The 22,899-nt window shown below is 40.8% G+C and overlaps 1 protein-coding gene across 1 annotated transcript in view; it reads left to right on the plus strand.

Annotated features, from left to right (window-relative positions):
* col25a1 (collagen type XXV alpha 1 chain) overlaps positions 1 to 22,899 on the plus strand; it is a 231,415-nt gene that overhangs the window by 193,504 nt on the left and 15,012 nt on the right. Inside the window, exons 30-35 of the mRNA XM_078396380.1 lie at positions 579 to 659; positions 5,842 to 5,877; positions 7,069 to 7,122; positions 14,678 to 14,704; positions 16,057 to 16,101; positions 20,029 to 20,115. Coding sequence (XP_078252506.1) covers positions 579 to 659; positions 5,842 to 5,877; positions 7,069 to 7,122; positions 14,678 to 14,704; positions 16,057 to 16,101; positions 20,029 to 20,115 — 330 coding nt within the window. The remainder of the gene's footprint in view (positions 1 to 578; positions 660 to 5,841; positions 5,878 to 7,068; positions 7,123 to 14,677; positions 14,705 to 16,056; positions 16,102 to 20,028; positions 20,116 to 22,899) is intronic.

A 22,899-nucleotide genomic window follows, 5' to 3' on the forward strand; every position in this document is an offset into this window, starting at 1 on the left:
TACCCTGCCACTCATAATACAGCTCTTCCAATACATGAAAATGAAAAATCAGAAATGAACATATAAAGCTTTAACTTCCAATATTGCCAACAATAAGCTTTCACTTTATATTTGAACACCCGGTGTTCAAGGCTTAGGGGAAAATAACAGCCCACAGTCAGGAAGCTGACATAAGAAAATCTAGTTAAGAACAAAATGAATGGCTGTCTTAGTTATTTCATCTGGAAGGGAGATAATATTATCTTGAGCCAGTGAAATCCTGTACACTCTCAGGTGCAATCAATATAAATGTTAAAAGTATCGACAAAGAAACACATGTGATCCTCTTGGAAATCTTTTCCTTCTTTGCTTAGATCCAGAAAAAAGGAAGAAAATGTAATTTGCCTCTAATATAGAATGAATATCAGTAATGCTAACACAGCATAGAAGGATTGCAAAAAGCATTGATCATTGCGGGGGGGAATAATACTTTGATGGATGCACAGGTATTTGCAGTAGCTTTTTGTGATTCATTTAAATGCATTTCTGTCCCAGCTTCAAAGTAGCAAAAAAAAGGTGGACTTTACTTTTACATTTAGGGTGAACCAGGGTTGAATGGTGTTAAAGGAGGGAAGGGTGAACCAGGTCAAAAAGGTGACAGAGGACCCCTTGGTCTCCCAGTAAGTAGATAACATTTAATACAGCTTACATCGTAAGAGTGCCAAGATCTCTGGTTTACTCTAAGTAATACTAGAGAACAGATGCACCGTGCTGGAGCAGAAACAAACCACTAACTCATAGTCACCCAGTTACATTGTGCGCTGTCTTATTAGATGCATTAACTGTTTTAATTGCAAATTAGTCAATTTTACAAATCACTCCTGCAAGATGTAGATGATAATTCTAAAAGATTAACAGTCATTATTGTCACTGTATGTACAATATGTCCCGTCTTGTGATGTCTTGTTTAGGTATATCTTTTTTTTAGCACATTTACTTCATATAAATTGTTTAGAAGTACTTTGAGGACATTTCACATATGCGTTATATTTAACTTATTTGTCAGACTTAATGGAAAGACCAATGCAATACCCCTTTCACACTGATGGTAAACATATGATGGACAATATTGGCAACTGTCTTGTAGGCAGAGGAGATTATTTTAACTTGGCATCTTGTTCGGCAAGGACATTGTGGGCTGAACTATGTTCTGTGCTCCTGCATTCTGCACAGACTGCCAGCAGAGGGCACTCATTTCACATCTCCAATCAGTACAGTACTGTATATTATTGCAATCGTTCCTCTAAAAATTATTCATATTTTAGTGATATAAATTGTTTTTTCTTACACCAATCTTGGGTGTAAAACTGGCTCAGAGAGGGACATTTTGGGAGACTAGTGACCAGCAACACAAAGACCTAAACCCATTTGACCTGACTTGCCGTGTCTATTTGGTGGGATGTACCTCTTTTCGATGTAGTCTAATTTCAAATTAAAAGTAGCAACCTGAATTTATTGGAACAATGCTCTCTTCCCCCTGCCCTTCTCCCATACATTAATATATACTCTCTACACCATTGTGAAAATAAGGAACCCATGTGGTAAAATATCCGGCCCGAACCCAGGTTTAAGACACACCGTGGATGTCTGAACTGATACTAATGACACCGAAGATAGACACAAAATGCTGGAGTAACTCAGCGGGACAGACAGCATCTCTAGAGAGAAGGAATGGGTGATGTTTCAGGTTGAGACCCTTCTGCAGACTAATGACACTAATAATAATAATGACAACCATACAGAGTTATGGTGAAACATAAGTGCAGCATATTATTCCTGATATGAGAAATATTATATATAGTTTAGTTTGTTGTCAAAAGCTTTTTGTCGCATGCTAACCAGTCAGCAGAAAGACTATACATGATTACAATTGAGCTGCCCACAGTGTACAGACACATGATGAAGGCAATAACATTTAGTGCAAGATAAAGTACAGTACAGTCCGATTAAAGATAGTCCAAAGGTCTTCAATGAGGCACCTAGTAGATCAGGACTGCTCTCTAGTTGTTGGTAAGATGGTTCAGTTGCCTGAAAATTGCCCCCAGAAATTAAATCCTGCAAAGAAATTGGGCTACCTCCCGGTGCAGAGCAGAGGTCAGGTCGGTTAGGTAGTGGCTACACGTGCCACTACAAACAGTACTTGACAAGGTTTTATCAGGCCAGATGGTGCATTACTGTTGCACTGAACTCCAATGTACTCTGACTGGACTAGACTTGGTCCAGGGACTTAGCTTCAAGCTGCTGCAAGGCAAATGAGTTGGTGGACAACCAGAGATCTAATGCCAAGGAAGCTGGAACTAAATTAACCCCACATTCATCTACCACACATGACCTTGGCTCCAATCCCAACGAACCTCTAGTTTGGACCTTCACAATGGACATAAGGCCAGGTTGCACATTCTATTGGTCCCTATTTTCATGAAGATATGAAATGGCGGTTGGGTGTGGGTAGTGGTGAATGTGGGATTTTAGAGGGAAGTTGTCCTATTTTCTCTAGAAACTAAACGGTATTAAATAAAAGATCAGAAGATAACAAACATACTGGCAGTCAGTTTGTAATTGAAGGTAAAAGGACATTGCCATTTCTATTTTAAACCTTTGTCAGAACCAAGGACAAGACGATCTCTAAAATTGAACAAAAATGTAAAGGGTTAATAGTAAAAGTTGAGAGCCAATGAATTTAATTACCAAAACAGAAGCAAAGCTAACGAGGTTGTAATAGCCTAAGAATATTCTTGAATCTTTGGGGAGATAAAGTAAAATGTCTTGAATTATTATTAAAAAATAGGCTGCATCAATAAAAGTCCATTAAAAAGACATTAGTCATGAGACTGGAAAATAGATTCAAACATCGTGAAAGATTGAAGAGCAGAAAAATAGGTTGAAATGTAAATTAAAGGGGTAAAATTGTTCTTGCAAGTGGGTATGTAGGTGCGTCCAGTTATATTAGCAGTGATTAGAGTGGTAAGGAGAGCCAAGCTGATGTAGAGGCCATTGAAGTGAAAGGTGGAAGTGCGGCTGATCAAATCCTTGACAATATGAAGAAGAAGAGAAATGAAGCAGATGTGATAAAAGAGCTAGAAACAGGGAGACCTCAGCAAAGGAAATAAATTAAGTGTTTCTATGGAAATGACAGTCAATGGAGCAGCAATAGTACAGATGGGAAAATGAAGAGAAGGGGTTAAATCTTGCAGATTTTTTTTCCTGCTACATGCAGGAAAAATGTTCCCAATGTCGGGGGAGTCCAGAATCAGGGGACACAGTCTAAGAATAAAGGGGAGGCCATTTAAAACTGAGGTGAGAAAAAACTTTTTCACCCAGAGAGTTAAGAATTTGTGTAAATCTCTGCCACAGAAGGCAGTAGAGGCCAATTTACTGGATGGATTTAAAAGAGAGTTAGATAGAGCTCTAGGGGCTAGTGGAATCAAGGGATATGGGGAGAAGGCAGGCACAGGTTACTGATTGTGGATGATCAGCCATGATCACAATGAATGGCAGTGCTGGCTCGAAGGGCCAAATGGCCTCCTCCTACACCTATTTTCTCTGTTTCTATGTTTCTAAAATGAGATGTAAATAGACAGAGAGCAGGAAGCATCATCACCAACATTGCCCACATATTGGAGAGCCAGAGAATAATGCTAAAACTGGAATAGACTCAAATAAATCCCAAATGAAAATTGTAGCTGCAAACCTATGTGTTCCTATAACTTTTATATGGAGAAGACTGAAAGACTATTCTATTGCATAAAGACATTCAGTTACGAGAGGAATGGTTGCATTAAGTTGGGCATTGAAGAAGAAAGATCTGTCATTTTCTCACTGAAGTACCTTGTCACTCCTTGGCAGAGATGATCATTACATGTCTCACAACAAATTCTCCCTCATTTTGAAAGACATTAATTTCTGCAGTTGTTGCAGTGGGTGCTATTTCCATTTTCACCAGTTTTTAATACTCTGTCTTATGCTTAAAATGTATCAGCAGTCGAAGGTCTGGATCAGGGCCGGAGGGAAAAATCGATCAGCAAACAGTATGGATTGTAATCAGGATTTGAGACAGGGGGTTGCAGGGGTGGTGCGGGTAGGGATCATGGATGGGGGGACAGGGTTAGTGATTAAGATCAGGAAATGGGTGAGTGGAGATTGCATTTAGCGACAAAGTGGAATTGGAGATAAAAGGAAAGGTCAGTAGGGCTTGTGAGCAGAAGGTTAATATTGGGTTGGGTATCCAATAAGGATTGCGGCTGAAAGCTGCAGGTGAGATGGTCAGGGCAGTTATCAGGGTCCTAGCCTCAGGAGATTGAAGGATTGGGGCTTTCTGGAGTTAATTTCCTGAACAATGCTGTAAAAGAAGCATTGTCCATGGAGTGAATATAATTGGACATGTTTTCTGAAATTGAGGTTGGGTCAGTCCCAGTAGTGTGATTTGTCTCGTTGAATTTCCAGAATGTTGCAAAACAACCCAGAAATATTTATTCACACATTTATGTCTGAAAATTTGCATTTTAAATCGCATAGCATTGAAACCACTCTACACAATCATTTTTTTTAATGTTCTATGACAATTTTTGCTATCTTATTGTTTTGCTTGTTTTGTAGACACACCCTTTTATGACAAGCTAGGGTGGAATAATTTCCAAGAAATCTATAATGATGAGGTTAAGGTTGAAACATGTTTATATGAGCTCTTGGGTTATTTTATTGCTTAATCACTGGGTGGGTTCATTATTTTACTCCATTTCATTGATTTACCTGTTGAAACTGGTGCTTTTCACAAACAAGCAAAAAAAATCACATGCATTTAAGCAGGAAAATTCATACTACTTGTAAAAGACATTGGTGAGGCTGCATTTGGAGTATTGTGTTCCATTTTGGTTACCCTGTGGTAGAAAGGATGTCATTAAGCTGGAAGAAATGCAGTGTAATTTTGCCAGGACTCAGAGGCCTGAGCTATAGAGAGAGGTTGGGCAGGCTAGGATTTTATTCCTTGGAGTAAAAGAGGAGGCGAAGAAGTGATCTTAGCTTATAGAATTGTATACAATTATGAGTGGAATAGATAGGGTGAATGTCACAGAGCCTTTTACCCAGAGTAGGGGAATCAAAGAACAGAAAACAAATTTAGGGTGAGAGGAGTAACATTTAATAGGAACCTGAGGGGCAACTTTTTCACTAAGAGTGGTGCATATGTGGAACAAACAGCCAGAGGTGGGAGTTCATGCAGGTAATTTAACAGGTACGCTTGGACAGGTACATGGATAGGAAAGCTTTGGAGGGATATGGGCCAAATGTGGGCAAATGGGACTAGCTTAGTTGGCATGGACGAGTTGGGCTGAAGGGCCTGTATGAGTTTATGACTGGATTTTCAGCATCGTAGCAGTTGATGAAAGTCATTCATGGAAATGTATGTATGAAGTTTCCTGTGAGCTCCATAAATATAATCAAACTGTATATGAGTTCTTTATAAATACATTTATAATGTAGCTGTACTTCCTATACTGGGGAAGAATTGCCCTATGCTTATTTCTCAGAACTAAGTGTGGTAGGGAGGATATTCGTTAAACCAGGCTGTGGCACACCTCTCACCCATAACTGTTTTAGGATAATTAATTGTAGTGTTGGAATAACATCATATCATGATAAATTCCATGTATGTTTTGGAGTTTTTAATGTCTGTGTTTCATATATAATACACAAGTAAATCAGGAATGCCCATCTTCATTGTGTGATGTTGTTTCTGATCATTAAGCATCGTGCACTAAAACCGTATTCCTCTTACCCACCCCTCTAATGACACAAATTATGCAGGGTGCCTCTGGCTTAGATGGACAGCCAGGACAGCGGGTGAGTTGGTCACATTTGTACTTTGTCCTTCCTTTTGACTGTCTCCTTTCTGCTTGGTGCGGGGCAGTCCACGTGAGCTAGTTAATGCTCTGTGCTCATACCCCTCGCCTTCCTACTCACACCAGTCTCTGTGCATGCATCACTCACACTTCAGTGTCAAGCACTAGTGAGTCCCTTTGACTAACTTGCCCTTTCTCACTGCCCATTCTGTCCAGCGTTGCTCCAAGATAGAGTGCGGAATGGAGACAGTGCTGGTGTTGTAAATCCTCTGAACATTGTACATTCTGAAAGGCCACGTCAAGAGAGTGCAACCCATGCAATCACACTGCTGCAAATGGATCAAGTGTAGATCCGGGGAGGAAGCACCGGGGAATTTTAGTGCAGGCGTGTGATTTCACATTTGTGGCTGTATGCTGTATTCCCACCGGGTTCGGTGGGTGATAGTCATGAAAGAATCATGATTGCCCCACAATAGAATCTCTGCAGGGTCTTTGCTCTCCTCTTAGATTCTGTCCTGAACAAATGAACCAATAATAAAAGCCAGGATTTAAATACAGAATGGGTGAGGTTCTCTCTTCTGTAATCGATCTAGTTGGCACCGCTCCAGTTGGAGCCGTCACAAGGTGAATTTGCTGCAAATGTTGTTGTCGATCAGGTCAGTGGATGTTGCATCTGTGAGGCAGGTCTCTGAACATCTTCATTGTGCAGGTACTTCCACGAGCGGTGCATGCATCAGCTCAACACAAGTTGATGAAGTGATAAAGAGTGCAGTGGAAATAGGAAAAGAACGGATAGCTGGTACTCTACCGACCCTGCCGGCTTGAAAATGTATAAGTGTGTAAGAAAGAACTGCAGATGCTGGTTTAAATCGAAGGTAGACACAGAATGCTGCAGTAAATCAGCCGTACAGGCAGCATCTCTGGAGAGAAGGAATGGGTGACGTTTCGGGTCGAGACTGAAGAAGGGTCTCGACCCGAAACATCACCCATTCCTTCTCTCCAGAGATGCTGCCTGTCCCGCTGAGTTACTCCAGCATTTTGTGTCTATGGTTTGAAAATGTACTTGTGCTGTTAATAGGATCGAGCGTTGAGGCAGTTGTCATGGATGTGAGCAGTTTAATTTTCCCGTTATCCACCAGAGGTGACAGGTCTGTTGGTTTCTAACAACTAACTGTTCTCATTGTCTTGAAAGGGCATGGATGGTGCTGTGGGGATCGCAGGCCCAGCTGGTCCAAAGGGAGACACAGTAAGTTGTCTGAATGTTTACAATGCCTTGCAGAGATCAGTAAGGACTGTGTAATGTGTAGTGAGAAATGCTTTGCTCAGTTGCTGATGATAATTATGCCACACATCCGGTAATATTAACATTTCCACAATGCCTCTATGCACTGATCTTTGATATTATTTTTTTTTTGTGATATTTTCTTCTTTTCTGTTTGTCCCTCCTTTTTTCCCCTCACTGAGAACTAACTTGTGTTTGCGAAAGCCGGGCAACCCCTTTATCGTGATTTAATCTTTCCTTCCATCATTCGAACATCCACCAATATTTAACTTCTTGACTTTGCCATCTCATGTGCCCTGATCACTCGACAGTCACAATCACTGATATTGATCGAGGGCATATTGAATCTTGTGTTCTTCTCGACTCACATCCTCCCCTCAGCCCCAACATTCATTCCTTCTGTGGCCATTCCCAGTTTAAAAAAACTCTGTCCCTACTCATTCACTTCCATACATTCAATATCACAACGATTTGCTCTCCATTTGTTATCCATCAAGACCTTGGTCCTAATGGTTCTAATTCCTTCTGAGACAATTAGTCTCCCTCACCCTAGATGAGCCCCTGGTACAGCTATCAGTATTCCCACTCTTCAATCCCTAGGACATGTGCTGAATGTACATAGCAGATGGTTGGTTCAGCCAGTCACCCTCGATCCAGTCTAACGACGGGAAGCAATTCCAGGTCCATTGGTGAAATTTGCTCATTATTCCAAAGAGATGTTGAAAAGATCAATATAATCTCTAGCTTCGTTCTTCCATTGTAACTGTCTTCAACATTTATCTCCCTTCGGCAAGTGTAAGGAGCACATGGACTTCATCGTGTTGAGATTAAGTTCATCCACCCAGCTTCTCTTGCTGCTCCCCTCCCTCCCTCTAACACAGGGAGATTTCTTCCAGGTGTTGTTTGACATTGAGGAGTACTAGAGACACAATAGGCTGCAGATGCTGAAATCTTGAGCTACAAGCAAAGTGGTGGAGGAACCTAATGAGTCAGAAAGCATCTGTGGAGGGAAATGGACAGGTGACGTTAAGAGTCTGGAACCCTTCTTTAGACTGATGTTTTAGACTTTAGTCTGAAAAAAAGTCTTGACCCGAAATGTCACCCATTCCTTCTCTCCAGAGATGCTGCCTGGCCCGCTGAGTTGCTCCAGCATTTTGTACCTCCCTTCTTTAGACTGATGTCTGTCCATTTCCCTTCCCATATGATGCCTGCCTCTCTGAGTTCCTCCAGCACATTGATTTTTGATTAAGGAGTACAGATTCATCAAGTGGTAGGTTCTTTTTTCGCCCATGTTCGACCTGATATATTGTGGGCTCTGGAGCCAATATTGAGGACATCCAGGCTGTGGACCACATTTGGTGTGTCCATCCTGCTGGTGGAACAGAACGCACACAGGGAATTTGATGGAAGAGTTCAAAACATTGAATGGAATGTATTATTCTGATGGTTAGGTTGTTACTTGACTGATTCATGGGATTAATAATAATAATAATAATAATAATAATGCATTACATTTATATAGTGCTTTTCAAACACTCAAAGACACTTTACAGGGATTACTAGAACATAGAGAAGTGAATAAATAGATAAATAAGTAAACGAACAGAAAAAGAAGACAGAAGGTGAGGTGACGGTCAGTGGTTGAAGGCAGTGCTGAACAGGTTCAGCAGATTCAGTGCTGAGCAGATTCAACTTTCAATTTAGACACCAGTCCTCAGAAGGTTGGAAAGAGGAATTTGCAAAGTTAATGAGGCTGAGAGTGACCTTGCATTGTGCAAATTAGAACCGGGTTGATACTGGGTGTTCATCTGATTTTTATTCTTTCTCAGCAAATGCTTTATTCTCCTCAGCTACTAAAGAAGCCCTTGTCTATAAGCAGCCACTGTTAGTCAGCATTCAGGCATGGGTATTTAAGTAGCAAGTAATAACTGCACCAGAAAGGTACCAGGCAATAACCATCTCCAGCAACTGACAGTCCTCACCCAACCCTTGGAAATCGCTGGCTATACTCTGTCCAAATTGCCGACCGTCAATATCCTAAACATCAACAATGACCAGAATCTTAACTGGATGAAACCTTGGATGAACACAGGGATTCACTCTCTGCTAAAGTCCAGATCCGAGGCTTTCAAGAAGGACTGTACAAGGAGGCCAAGTATCATCTCCTTAAGGCTATCAGAGATGTCAAGAGATACTTCCAAAACAGGCTGGAGGCTCAATTCAATCAAGTGGCTGCTGGGCAAACGTGGCAGGACATAAAAAGCATGAAGCTCAACCGAGAGAGAGATGCATCACAGGCTACAAACCAAAGTCTGGAGAGATCTCTCATGATGCTTCTCTCTCAGATGGTAAACAAACCTCCAACAAGGCGTGTTCCTTTCACCCCCCTCAGACTCTGTCCCACACATCTCACTGATTTGTCTCGAGAACCAGAAGACATAGGTTTAAGTTGAGGGGGGAAAGATTTAATAGGAAACCGATGGGTAACTTTTTCACACAAAGAGCTGCCGGATGAGGTAGTTGAGGGAGGTACTATCGCAACATTTAAGAAACATTTGGACAGGTTCATGGACAGGAAAGGTTTAGAGGGATATGGAGCAAATGCAGACAAGTGGGGCTAGTGTAGATGGAACATGTTGGTTGGTGTGATCAAGTTGGGTTGAAGGGCTTGTTTCCATGCTGTATGACTCTGTGACTCAATGGCAGAAGTCAGATCTGCTTTCATGACGGTAGACTCCCGTAAAATGGCCAGCCCGGTTAATGTTCTGAAATCATGCACCAATCAATTGGCCACAGTTTTCGCTTTACCTTCAACCTCTCACTTCAACAGTTTTCTGTCCCAATCTACCTCCATTATTCCAGTCCACAAGAAAAATAGAGTGACCTGTCTCAAATAGACTTCTCCAGTGATGGGTTTCATTTCAGCACTTAATTGTCAATCAGTGCTGTGGATGCAAATGAACTCTGTGCACCCTCTTTCTAAACTTTGCTGCATTTGTCAGTTTCCAGCTCTGTCACACCTAAAGACATTAAAAGCATTTACTAATACTTTTTTCTTCTAAATGATTTATTTTAGTTTATAAAATAGCGCGGCGCAGTTGCTGCCTCGACTCCAGAGACCCAGGTTCGAACCTGACCTCAGGTGTTGTCAGTGCAGAGTCCGCATGTTCTCCCCATGACCGCTTGTGGTTTCTCTGGGTCCTCTGATTTCCCCCCACATTCCAAAGACGTGCAGGTTTGTAGGTTAATTGGCTTCTATATATTCCCCCTTGTATGTAGGATGCGAAAGTGGGATAACATAGAACTAGTGTACAGGCGGCGTGGACTCGGTGGGCCTAAAGGCCTACTTCCACATTGCATCTCTAAACTAAAATAAACTAATCCCTAAACTAAACTAAATATATTAAAATTGTTGTTATTTCAGGGTGAAAAAGGAGCTGTTGGTAACCCTGGGCCTAGAGGACCTACAGGTTTGCCTGTGAGTAAATGTAGTGCCCACATGTGGAAGCAAACACCAAAGAGTGCAGCACAATTAATGTCACGATTACTCATGGCTTGGGAAAGAGTTTGTGCATTTTATCTGCTCTATGGCGTGAATTTGCACATTGACAGCTGTGATAGATGTCAAAGCTTGGGTTCTTATTTGGCTGTGCCGGTAAACCACAGAGACAAGCTCACTCTTGCCATCGTGTAGATGTTTTCAACTGGAAGTTTGCCAATTAATGAAAGCTAAAAGAGACCTTGCTTATACTAATTGACAGATTGACAGTGCTGTACTGGGATCGCCACAGGCCACTGACTGGAGGAGAGCATCAGGGAAATCTGTACAGTTTTAATCCAAAGTGAATATTTAATTGCCTGGCACATTTTATCAGAAGAGCCACACTCGAGAACTAATCCCACGTTGGCAATATGATGCCAGGATTTAGTAGATGAAATGCTATAGGCTTTGAGCTAACACCCTTGATGCTGGAGTAGAAAGAAGCTTTCACAATATCCCACACTCTCTTGCAACCGACACATACTGCAGGAGGTAAATAAACCAATAAAGAAACCAATAAATAAACCGATAAATAATGCAGCAGGTTCACTAGGGTTTCGATATGGCAAAAGCCAACAAAAGCAAAGTGATAGCGACCAAATCACACGCTTAAAAGCAAAATATTGACCAGGACGCCACAGATAATTGCCCAGCTCTTCCTCAAAATAATGCCTTGGGATCATCAGCACCTGCCTGAGGGAGGTAACAGAGCCTCAGTTTAACATGGCTGTGTGACTGGTGGAATATACAGATTGTTAAGTTGATGCTATGATGAGATTTTAGTCATGCAGAATAAATTGTAATTTGAACTGTAAAATCTGGCTGGATGAGAAACGGGCTCAATGTTCGATAGGATGCAGACATCAGTGCTTTGTGGAACAGGAGGAGGGGAAAGTGGCAAAGTTCAGGTGAACTTTGGAGCTGCAGCTGAGATAAGTTCAGGAACCCAATGTGGAATTTGTGCAAAGTCGGTCCATGGCACCAATTGTCATTTATATGCTGAAAATGATTGTGATAAGTAGATTGTGGATATATAGATTATATGCCAGATCTTGTTATTGGTATTGGTTTATTATTGTCACGTGTATCAAGATAATGGTGAAAAGCTTTGCTTGCATGCTATCCAATTTAGTCGTACTATATATGAGTACAATCAAGTCATATGTAAGTACTACAACAGGTAGTGCAAAGTCAAAAATATCAAAGTGCAGAATATAATGTTACAGCATTGTAGGGCTAAAATTGCAGAGAAAGAGCATTTTTTTTAAATTGCAAGGTCTGCAATGAGGCTGGTTGGAAGACTGGGAGTACACCCTTGTTTATGAGCTGTTCTTCAATCTGATGGTGTACACTTTCAAGCTTTTGTATCTATTGCCAGGTGAGGGGAGAAGAGGGAATGCCTGGGATAAAAAATGATCCTGCATTATGTTCATCAGTCTGAATAAGGGTCCCAACCCAAAATGCCATCTATCCATTCCCCCCACAGATGCCACCTAACCTGCTGAGTTCATCCAGAGTTTGTTTTTTTGCCCAAGTTTCCAGCATCTACAGTTTCTTGCATCTCATTGAGGATGTTAGCTGCTTTTCCAAGGCAGCATGAAGTGTGGATGGAGTTCATGGGGGAGAGGTTCATTTATGTGATGGACTGGGCTCCATCCACTACTCTCTGCAATTTCTTGCAGTCTCAGGCAGCCAGCACAGAGTGTGTGCAAGTGGGCAATCAACAAATTGTCAGCACTCTCCATCAGAAGCAGCAAGCCCAGACTTGATATTGAACTGCAATCTGCATCTGTGTTTGGGGCAGGCGGATGTGGCTCGCAATGCACCTTACATTGGAACATACTTACTGCAGTGTGTGAATGGACAGCGTGTGAGAGGAATTGTGAGTGGTTCTGCAACGGTGCTGTGCAAAACCCCCAGAGAGTTACTATTCTGTTGTCAAGGCGCTGAATATAGAAACATATGTAGCAATAGGAGGAGCTGTCAACGTTTGGCTCCTTGAACTGACTACCATTCAGTATGCTTGTGGCTGATTCAGTACCCAGTTGCAGCATTCTCACTTAACCCTTGATCTCCCCTCGCCTGAAGAACAATACCTAACTCCTTCTTGAAGATGTTTATTGAGTTGACTTCACTTGCTTTCTGTGCAAAGAATTTCACTCCTTCCCTCTCTGGGAGAAGAAATGTCACCTCACCGCCATCTTAAGTACCGTTACCCCTTTAGATTGGGACACCGGGTCCTGGACACAGAAGCATCCTGCCTACATTGAAAGGGTTCAGTCTGGTTCGATCTTTGTAGATTTCTAAGAGATTCCATCTTTTTCTTCTGAACTTTAGTGAATATAAGCCAAATTGGCCCACTGTCTTTCTGCGCATCATTGTAATCAGTCCAGTGAATCCTTGCTGAACTTTCTCCAGTTCACGTTCATAAGTTCTAGGTGCAGAATTAGGCCATGCGGCCCATTAAGGCTACGCCATTCAATCATGGCTGATCTATCTTTCCCTCTCAACTACATTCTCCTGCCTTCTCCCCATAACCCCTGACATCCCTTACTAATCAAGAATTTGTCAATCTCCACCTTAAAATTATCCATTGAATTGGCCTCCACAGTTATCTGTGGCAATGAATTCCACAGATTCACCACCAATCTGATGAAAGAAATTCCTCCTCATCTCCTTTCTAAAGGTATGTCCTTTTATTCTGAGGCTATGGCCTCTGCTCCTAGACTCTCCCACCAGTGCAAACATCCTCTCCATATTCACTCTGTCCAGGGATTTCACCAATGAAGTCCCCCCTTATTCTTTTAAACTCCAGCGAGTACAGGTCCAATGCCTTCAAACGCTCATCATATGTTAACCTAATCTTTTCTGTGATCATTTTGGGATCTTCCTCGTAAACCTCCACTAGACCCTCTCCCATGCTAGCACATCCTTGCTCAGATATGGGGCCCCAAACTGCTTACAATGTTGCAAATGCAGCCTGACCAGTGCCTTATAGAGCCTCAGCATTAGATCCCTGTTTTTGTATTCTAGCCCTCTCGAAATAAATGCTAGCATTGCGTATGCACATCCTTCCTTAAATAAGGAACCCAAAGCCGTCCACACAAAACTCAAGGTGCCTCACCAATACCTGTACAATTCCAACAAGAATCCCCATGCTCAAATTCTCCTGCTACAAATGACCAAATATAATTTTCCTTCTTAACCACCCACAGCATTGACATGCTTACTTACATCAACTGGTGTGCAAGGGCTCCCAGGTGTTGTTGCATGACCCCTTTTCCCAATCTATTATTACCATTCATCTCCCATCCCATTTTTGTTACCAATTCACTTTACCTGTCCACTCTCTCGAACTATCCAAATCAACCTGCAATTCCAAATCTAAATTTCACTATACACCAGATCAAGATCCAGAGATCAAGAACAAGAAATCAAGATCGAGAATGGTATTTTTGTCATGTGCACCAGGTATGAATCAGAACAATGAAATTCTTACTTGGTGCAGCTTTACAGGCACATTAGATGCAACAACAACAACAGCATACAATACAACAAATTATCGATTATCCTTTGTAAGGGTAATTCTGTCTTAAAACTGTTACATTTTGTTTCGTGGGTTGCTGTTGTTTAAATTAATTAAATTATTGCATCGTATGGGAGGCGCATTCCCAATCTCGCTGTACCCCTGTACAATGACAATAAAGATATATTGTATTGTATTGTATTGTATTGTAAATGAGACCATGATAGTGCGACACCAAACTATAAAGAGCAACCAAAGTCCGTATTGGTTCAGGCCCGAGATAGGGTTGCGGTTAAGATGTTTCAAGAACCTGTTCATTGCAAGGAGGAATCTGTTCTTGAACGAGTTCTTGAATCACCCAAGGGAGAGATTATCTGAGATAGTTTATCTTTCCAGGGAATTTCTTTGGAAATTGCTATGCCAATCATTATATATTTGTTGTTCTTTGATAGGGCCTTGATGGAGACCCAGGGCTAGATGTAAGTCTTATTTCCTTTATAATCTGTTTCTGTCTGTCTCGTTTTCATTGGATGTCAATTTTGTCCACTTCAAGAGTCAAGAGGGTATTATTGTCATATGTCCCAGATAGAACAATGAAATTAAGTTAAATGAGAAGTGCAGAATATATAATAGTTATTGTATTTTATTGAAATTTTAAATTTTGATTATTTTATTTGTTGACTTCAAATTATTTAAATATCCCTATTTGGAATCCTGCTATTAATGTGAAATGCAGGGGCAAGCAATAAAGCAGATTCCAGGTACCAGAAATTTGACAAACAATGAAACATTAAAATGATTGGATTTGTTTCCATTGGAAAGAGGAAATTTGGTGAGTTGTCCTGAATGATAAGATTTAGTCAAGCAAAACATACCAGTTGTAGACCAGTGGCAGAGCATTTAGTACCGACTCACAGTTTAGTTTAGTTTAGTTTAGTTTACTTTAGAGATACAACGTGGAAACAGGCACTTCAGCCCACCGAGTCCACACCGACCAGCGATCCCCACACTTTAACACGACCCTACACACACTAGGGACAATTGTTACACTATACTAAGCCAATTAACCTACAAACCTGTATATATTTGGAGTGTGGGAGGTAATCCATGTTTCTATGTTTCTATCTCGGGGAAAACCCACGTGGTCATGGGGAGATCGTACAAACTCCATACAGACAGCACCCGTAGTCGGGATCAAACCCAGGTCTCAGGTGCTGCAAGCGCTGTAAGGCAACAACTCTACCACTGCGCCACCGTGCCTAGAGACCAACAGTTCAAGAGACCTGATTTTCTGCCTAACCTTGGGTACTGTGTGCATGGAGTTTGCATGTTTACACATTGTCCCTCTAGTCCTCCAGCTTCCTCCCCACCCCAAAGAAGTGGTTAATGGGTGACTGTAAATTATCACTCAGAGTAGGCTCGTGACAAAACAAATCAAAGAGGAAATTATGGTTGTGCAAGAGGGAGAACAATTTGCAGCAAAACAGAGAAAGAGGGAGATGGGGAATGGGATTGCTGTCCTGGCAACTGACATGGACCCGAGGATCAAATGGAGTCCTTCAAGGTTAAAAATATAACATGTTTTATGTTATATATTCATATTGAATATATTCATATTTTCTAACATATTTAATAAAAAAATAGGAAGTTAGGAGTAATTAGCAAGAAGAAAATGAGACAATAACTTTTGTATGTCAAATATTGAGTGGACTGTAAATATAATCTAAATATAATCTCAGTATAAATAATTTGAGACTGTAATGTTATTATTTTTTCCAAGCTCTAATTTAAAATCTATCCAATCATTTTGATAACTTTTTTTGTTTTTCAGGGATTTTCCGGTCCGAAAGGAGATAGAGGAGACAGGGGAGAAAAGGTGACGTTGCAAAAATATTTATTGTTGCTCGCCATCATCCATCTGTTTATATTGTCGATTGAAGTGGACCCGTGAGCATGAAACCAAGATGCACAGAGCTCTAGTATTCCTTTCGGAGTTGCCCAGAGTTTAGCATGATATCATGAGGAAAAATAACATTAATTACTCTATAAATATCTGTGGCCACACAAATTCAACCAAACATGGTGAGGTAGAGTTCGGAGACACAATGCAAATAGTGCTCATCACTATTGAGCATTATAAATCAGCCAGCTTGTTTGTCTTTGAGCTTAGAGCAATTCAATTACCTTTAGTCAGTGAATTGTCTGTGGCAATTATCAAGTTCAATTGGTGAACGTATTATTAGTACAGGAGGTCAATGGAGTTTGGAGTCATATTCCAATGCTTCACCTACTAGATGGAGCTAAGGCAACTGTTTGCATAAGGATGAATTTGAGGTTTGGACGTATTGTCTAGTTCGCTGAGTTGGATTTTGCAGTCAGCGTCGCTCAAAGCTGATCTTGAAGGAAGCTGCCCACAAAGATCCTGTGATTCAAAGATCTTCGTGACAATCAATAGGAAAGTGTCAGCGAGTTTGTGATCCAGGCCTTGGGAATACAAGCCTGTGCCCAATGAGAGATACAATCAGTTGATTGGGCAAGTAGAGATCAGTGCCATTGTGGGCGAGGGAGGAAAGAATGTAAAAAATGAGCGTAAAACATACTACAAGAGGAACTCAGCGGACAAAGAGGCAGGCGTGGGGTGGAAAGGAATTGCCAATGTTTCGGGTGTGTGAGTGGAGAGGGAAGATAGTCAGTATAAAGAGGAAAGGGAAATGGGTGATAATGATAGGTGGAGGGAGGAGGTGTGAACGATGAGGAGCAGAGGAGCCACATGAGGGAGGGGAAGGGGTGGAGTTCAGAGACTGGGGTAGGCGAATGATTGGTGCAAGAAGACCAAAAAGAAGGCCGATGGAGCCAGGTGCAGGGAGGGGAGGGGAGGAGAAGGTGAAGGCAGTCAAGAATGAACTTCCCTTAGTAGTGTCTCAGACCAGAGTTTTTGGATTGCACTGAAGAAATACACTGACCAAGAAACTTTCCAAGGGGTGTGTTGGCTTTTGATGTCCATCTGACACTGAAATCACATCAAGCACACAGGCATTAAGAAGTAAAAATATCCCCAAATAAACTTTATCAGATTTCACCCCAGAAAAATACATTTTCAATCACAGAGCTTCTCAGTAAACTGAGTTACTCAATTATATTTCTAGATTGTTTATTTTTCAGTGTTTTTCTAAAGGAATTAAAATCATCGAGTATAAAATTAGCTCTCTGGTCCAAAGTAGATGTGTCCAGTACCTCGTGCAAAAAATGTGCAATTCAGGATATTTAACAAAAAGATTAGTTCATAGCTCCCTGAAATGTTGATCGTGACTGATTCCCTTGGCTCTGTTGAGGAAGGCTGTAAAGCAGCTCAGTCCATGGAGGGGCAGCAAATCACTGGCAGCAGCTGCAGGGTTTCCACATCAAACCACACATTTGTGCCATCTTTAAATCACTGGTGATGTGTGATGATGATGGGTAATATTGCTTTCACTGTCCTTACAACAGAAAAATCCACGCCTTCTGTGATTAAGATTGAAAGTTTTTTTAAATTAATTAACCTTCTCTCCCGAGGTGAAATTCCTGTTGCTCATACCTCACTTGATTATGGAAAATTGGCTTCCGAATAAAAAACCCAAAGATATCTTGTCTTTGACTAGTTTGAACAAGTTGGAGCGAACTTTGCCCCAGTCTTTCTTTTCTTAGGTCTAGAAATGATGAGCCCAACACGGTAAAGCAGACAAACTACCCCTATTGTTTCTCTCCAACGAGAAGATGTGTCCTGGATTATCTTCGATCTGATGCTTCTGCAGTCAGTCATTTCAAACAATTCAATCATTGGTTTTGCAGCAATTGGGTTCGATTTCCTTAGTATTTGATTGCTGCAACTTTTGATTTGTTTCGAGTACAGGGTCCTTGTTTTGATGGGCTCATGATAAGTTTGTGATAGCACACAAAAAACTGAATTTGGAGTTGGCAAGTGGGTGACTGGACCGGATAACAAGGAATACTGAAGCCTCTGTCATTTGGATTTTGAACACTGATGTTTAGAAATGTTAATCTAGAGAGCATGTAGTAACTGCTTGAGCTATCCATCCATAGTTTCACTGAGCTGTCCATCGATCACGGTATGAGCTAAGTCTTCACCATCCTCCTACCGGGAAACACTGTGGATTGAATAATTTATATCCATCCAGAGCTCTTCAATGGACTGCATGTATTATTGATTCACAGATTTCCTGTAAATTTTATGAGCTCTCTTGTAGATTGCATGAGTTTTCCAATTTATGTAAATGATGCCTGCATCCATTTACATGAGCTTGGCATTATCATAGGATGGATAGTCATATGGCATTCCTCTGCACATTCGGTGTTGGCCTGTATATTTTTTTCATTACTTTAAGAATTAACTGCTCCTTTAAAAATTTGTGGAGGTGAATGGCACATCGGCAAAGTGATGCATAGATGTGACTAACAGCAGTAAACTACGGGCTGTAAACTATAGCATCCATCGCGTGCAACTCTTTGTTCCACAATGTATAAGTCGTGCATCGCTTGTAGATGATCTTAGGCTGATTGTGTGCACGTTGTTGGCATGGAGCCCCACAAGCTGGCAGTACATATACCCGGCCAGTGGGTAGTGTTGCCCCAGCTTTATGATATGTGCTGCAAGAACGTGAAGCTCTCGACACGAGCATGTACTCAGGAAGTAGGCCCTCACGTGCTATCCATTGACTGCACTCCTTCTTAAATGGATGAGCTATCCAGCAGTAAGTTTTCTAGGGTCATGATCAGGCTGTTTCACTGTCAGACAACTGAAGTCATGTCATATTAATTGGAAAACCAATAATTACTGGACCAGCAAATTGGTTTTATGAAGTAATCGTACAAAAATATAGAGCTTAATACAAGCCATTTTTGAAGATTTAAAATTATCGTTACTTACACTTCAAATATATTTAACAAGTAAAATATCAAATGCTTAATGAAGATTTAGAAAACCACAACACACCTCTCTTATTGACCAAGTGCCATTAATACAGCTGCACTTTATTTCCTGAGGATATGTTCTATGTCCACATTGGTCTGATTTTCACATGGTTGGATATCTTATAACTTGAGGAGGTCTGTGCTCAGTTTTATTGAATAACTATATTTGACTTCCATTTTGCATTCAACTGCACAATTAATTGCATTGTTTCTCGTCAGCTGAGGTAGTGTCCTTTTCCCTTTGCCTCGGCAGAACCCTCGATTGGGGACAGTGATCACTGGCTGCAGAATAAATGATTGCAGCAGCAAATCACCAAGTCTCTGTGTGGCAAATTTCTGCCTGGTTACTAAGGGCATTCCTTGGTAAATGTAAAGGGCCACTTCCTCTGTTGAGATTATTTTTAAGTGCTTCTTATTCCTGTTGCTCATATTGAAGCATGTTTCTCTTTCCTGGAGGTGCCTACCCTTCTCCTTCCCACTCTGCCCCATGAAACTCCAGCCAATTTTGTTCCCACCTCTGGTCCTGCCCCATCCTTTATCTTTTTACTCCTTAGTTTGATCACTCTAATAAATTAGAGTTGAAGTTTTACCTTTTTCCGAATATAACTCACTCCCATGTGTTCCTGCAACCTCACTAATTTCCCTTTTCTAATAGCATCCCTTATCCTCACTGCAATCGTTTATCCCTTATAACCAACATACATATTTCTGGCTTTAAATACTATTACTCTTTTATTGTTTAATTATTAGCATTCAAATTGGTGGACGTCATGTACATGTAGCAATGTCTGAATTCACAAAACTTTTCTTTTTGACCAAACCATTGTGTCCACAGGGGGAAAAGGGAAAGAAAGGCAAAAAAGGGCCTAAGGGGGAGAAAGGAGAACAGGGTGCTCCTGGATTAGATGCACCTTGCCCATTGGTATGTCTCTGCTGTGTACTGGTAATCAGATGAAAAGCCAAACAAAAGGGAGAGGCAGATTCTGTTCCAACATTCCTCAGTTGTATGAGGAAGCAAAACTACTTCTTCCAAATTTCATATGGCAATTTCATAAAACAATCAACTAAACTTGCCATAAACCCTGGTACCTTCCGGCAATCTGGTCACAGGGATCACAAAATTTGCTCCATGTGTGTAACGAGGGTTTTGGTCCCATCACACTCACCACAAACCAAACCAAATATTTAATAGTTTACACATTTTGGAAGCATCTGATTTTGGAAATGAAAAGTACAGCAAAATTGGTCTTTGATTGCAAGTCTGATTTGTGCTTGGAAAAAAATCACAAAGTGAGATTTGCTTCCAGGTAGGCGCTAATAAGTGCAAAATCAGAAGAAATATTAACACAGAGCCTCGTGTCATGGAAACCCCTCTCTGCACACGCTGCCTATGGAATCAGTAGCTGCTTCTCCCTCCCGTTTATAAAATGTCAAGTGTTGGCCTCTCCGCAGGCAGAGCAGTTCGTTGTCAATAACAATGCAAGTTAATTTCAATAAACAGGGACTCCGCGGCAATAAGGGGGAAAAAGGGGAGCCAGGTCAGCCTGGTCTGGATGGGCTGGATGCCCCTTGCCAATTGGTACAGTATTCTTTTTCCTACCAACCCTGCATGCAATCTTTAATTAGGCAATCTGCAAAAATGCAAAGTAATGGTCTGATCCTCCTTAGACGTAATGCACGTGCATGAATATACCTTCCTTCAGCTAACAAATCCCAATGCAAGAGGAGTGTGCTTTTTATATACTTACAGAACAATATATGTCTTTTGCTGTATGATGTGATAGCTATTGAATTCTCTCTAGCGTATCGCTGAGGAAGTTGGAGGAAATAAGCGATTATTACATTACATGTGGTTATTAAATTATTACACTGCATCAGGAAACTCAAATTGGTCTGTATTGGTGAAAATGCCTGCACAGCAACGGAATTCAATTAGTACAGAATTTGATACAACTGCAAAATAAGACGCAATGGGAGATATTTAACTGCTCTTCCCAATGAGCGGCAGAAGAGGGCCGGTGATTAAATTAGTAGACTTGTGAAAGATGCCCAGTAGAGCAGAGCTCTGTCCATGCACTGTAAATATACAAACACAAGTCTCTCTCCTCACAAGCAGAGTACTAACACAAACACAGTAGTCAGTGGAACTCACTTACTACCGACTGTACTTCCTGCTTCCCAGCTGACAATCTCAGTACTGCCAGCTGAGTTGCTTGGGCCTTCACTTTGAGGAATAGTTAATCAAAACATTTGGCTAGAAATCACTGCAGGACCAAAACAAAGTCCTCGTTCATAGCGTGTAAGAAGGAACTTCAGATGATGGTTTAAACCGAAGATAGACACAAAAAGCTGGAGTAACTCAGAGGGACAGGCAGCATCTCTGGAGAGAAGGAATGGGTGATGATTCGGGTCGAGACCCTTCTTCAGAATCAAGAAGGCTCCTGACCCGAAATGTCACCCATTCCTTCTCTCCAGAGATGCTGTCTGGCCCGCTGAGTTATTCCAGCTTTTTGTGTCTTCTTTCATAGGTTAGCTAAGTCCCCTCCCAAGTTCATAAACGCAAGCACAGATGCTGAAACATCCCTTGGAAATCAAATCAAAGAGTGGTTTAATTTAGTGGATATATTCCATGTTAACTGCAGGAGTAAAGTTTTCAAGAGGCCAGGTAATTTTTTTCCAAATATTGATAAAATGTTATCTATATTGCTCTAGTCTGTTCAGGGGTTGGAAGCATTTCAAAGTGCTTTGATGAAGAATTTTAATTTGTGTTGAATACCTGGAAAAATAGGAGGCTTGGGAGAGGTATTAGAGAAAAGAAACATTTTGAAATTGAGTGCTATGAGCAATATGAAAGATTACAGCATATATTGGTGTCCTGACATAATAGTCTCTTCCACTTGTATTAGGCCCATCTTGCTTCCTTAACACTTCTCAACCTTTTGGCAACACCAGTTGTAACAAGCAATGCCTTCCTTCAACTCAGCCATTCCAAGCTTCTACTGATAACCCTCACTGATTATTAACACCATGTCAGGCAACTGGCTTACCTTAACAAATTGCAGTTACTCCAAAATAACTCAATTTTTTGATATTAAAAACTCATGTTGCTTCCAAAACCCTTCTTAGCTTTTAATACAATCTTTGTTTCATTTGTGAAATAAAATGCATAACCAGATAAACCCTTTACCTCCATTGTACCAATAGGGCAAACTTTATAATGTCAGATATTTAGTTGGGAAAATATAAATAATGAAATATCATTGATGTAACTTTTTACACAAAAATATTTTCAACTGATCAATCACAACGAATAATATTTTGATGGGACTACTTAAACAAGAATGGAATAGAACCATAGAGAGGGGTGCATATCTGAAAAATCTGGTATATTACTTTTGTTTCATTCACAGTTCTGACATGTTCAATGAAAAATGTTAAAGATCATAAATGAAATGTGTTACTGCGCATGATTATATTCTCTTTGAATTTTAATATTGATTTTAAATCTTGAAACCAAATCTTGGAAATGTAATTTCTAGCCATCATGTTGATGTCAATAGAGAAATTTCCCTCGAGACACAGTTGGTAATAAGGTTCTCTAAATGATGATTGCTAAAAGTGATTTAAAAGTTATGAATTAGATTTAACTATACAGCAGCAACACCTTGTAGTTTTCATATTAAACCATGCTCCCACCGAATCTGAA

The sequence above is a fragment of the Rhinoraja longicauda genome, chromosome 1 (assembly GCF_053455715.1).
Source record: "Rhinoraja longicauda isolate Sanriku21f chromosome 1, sRhiLon1.1, whole genome shotgun sequence".
Taxonomy (NCBI): Eukaryota; Metazoa; Chordata; class Chondrichthyes; order Rajiformes; family Arhynchobatidae; genus Rhinoraja; species Rhinoraja longicauda.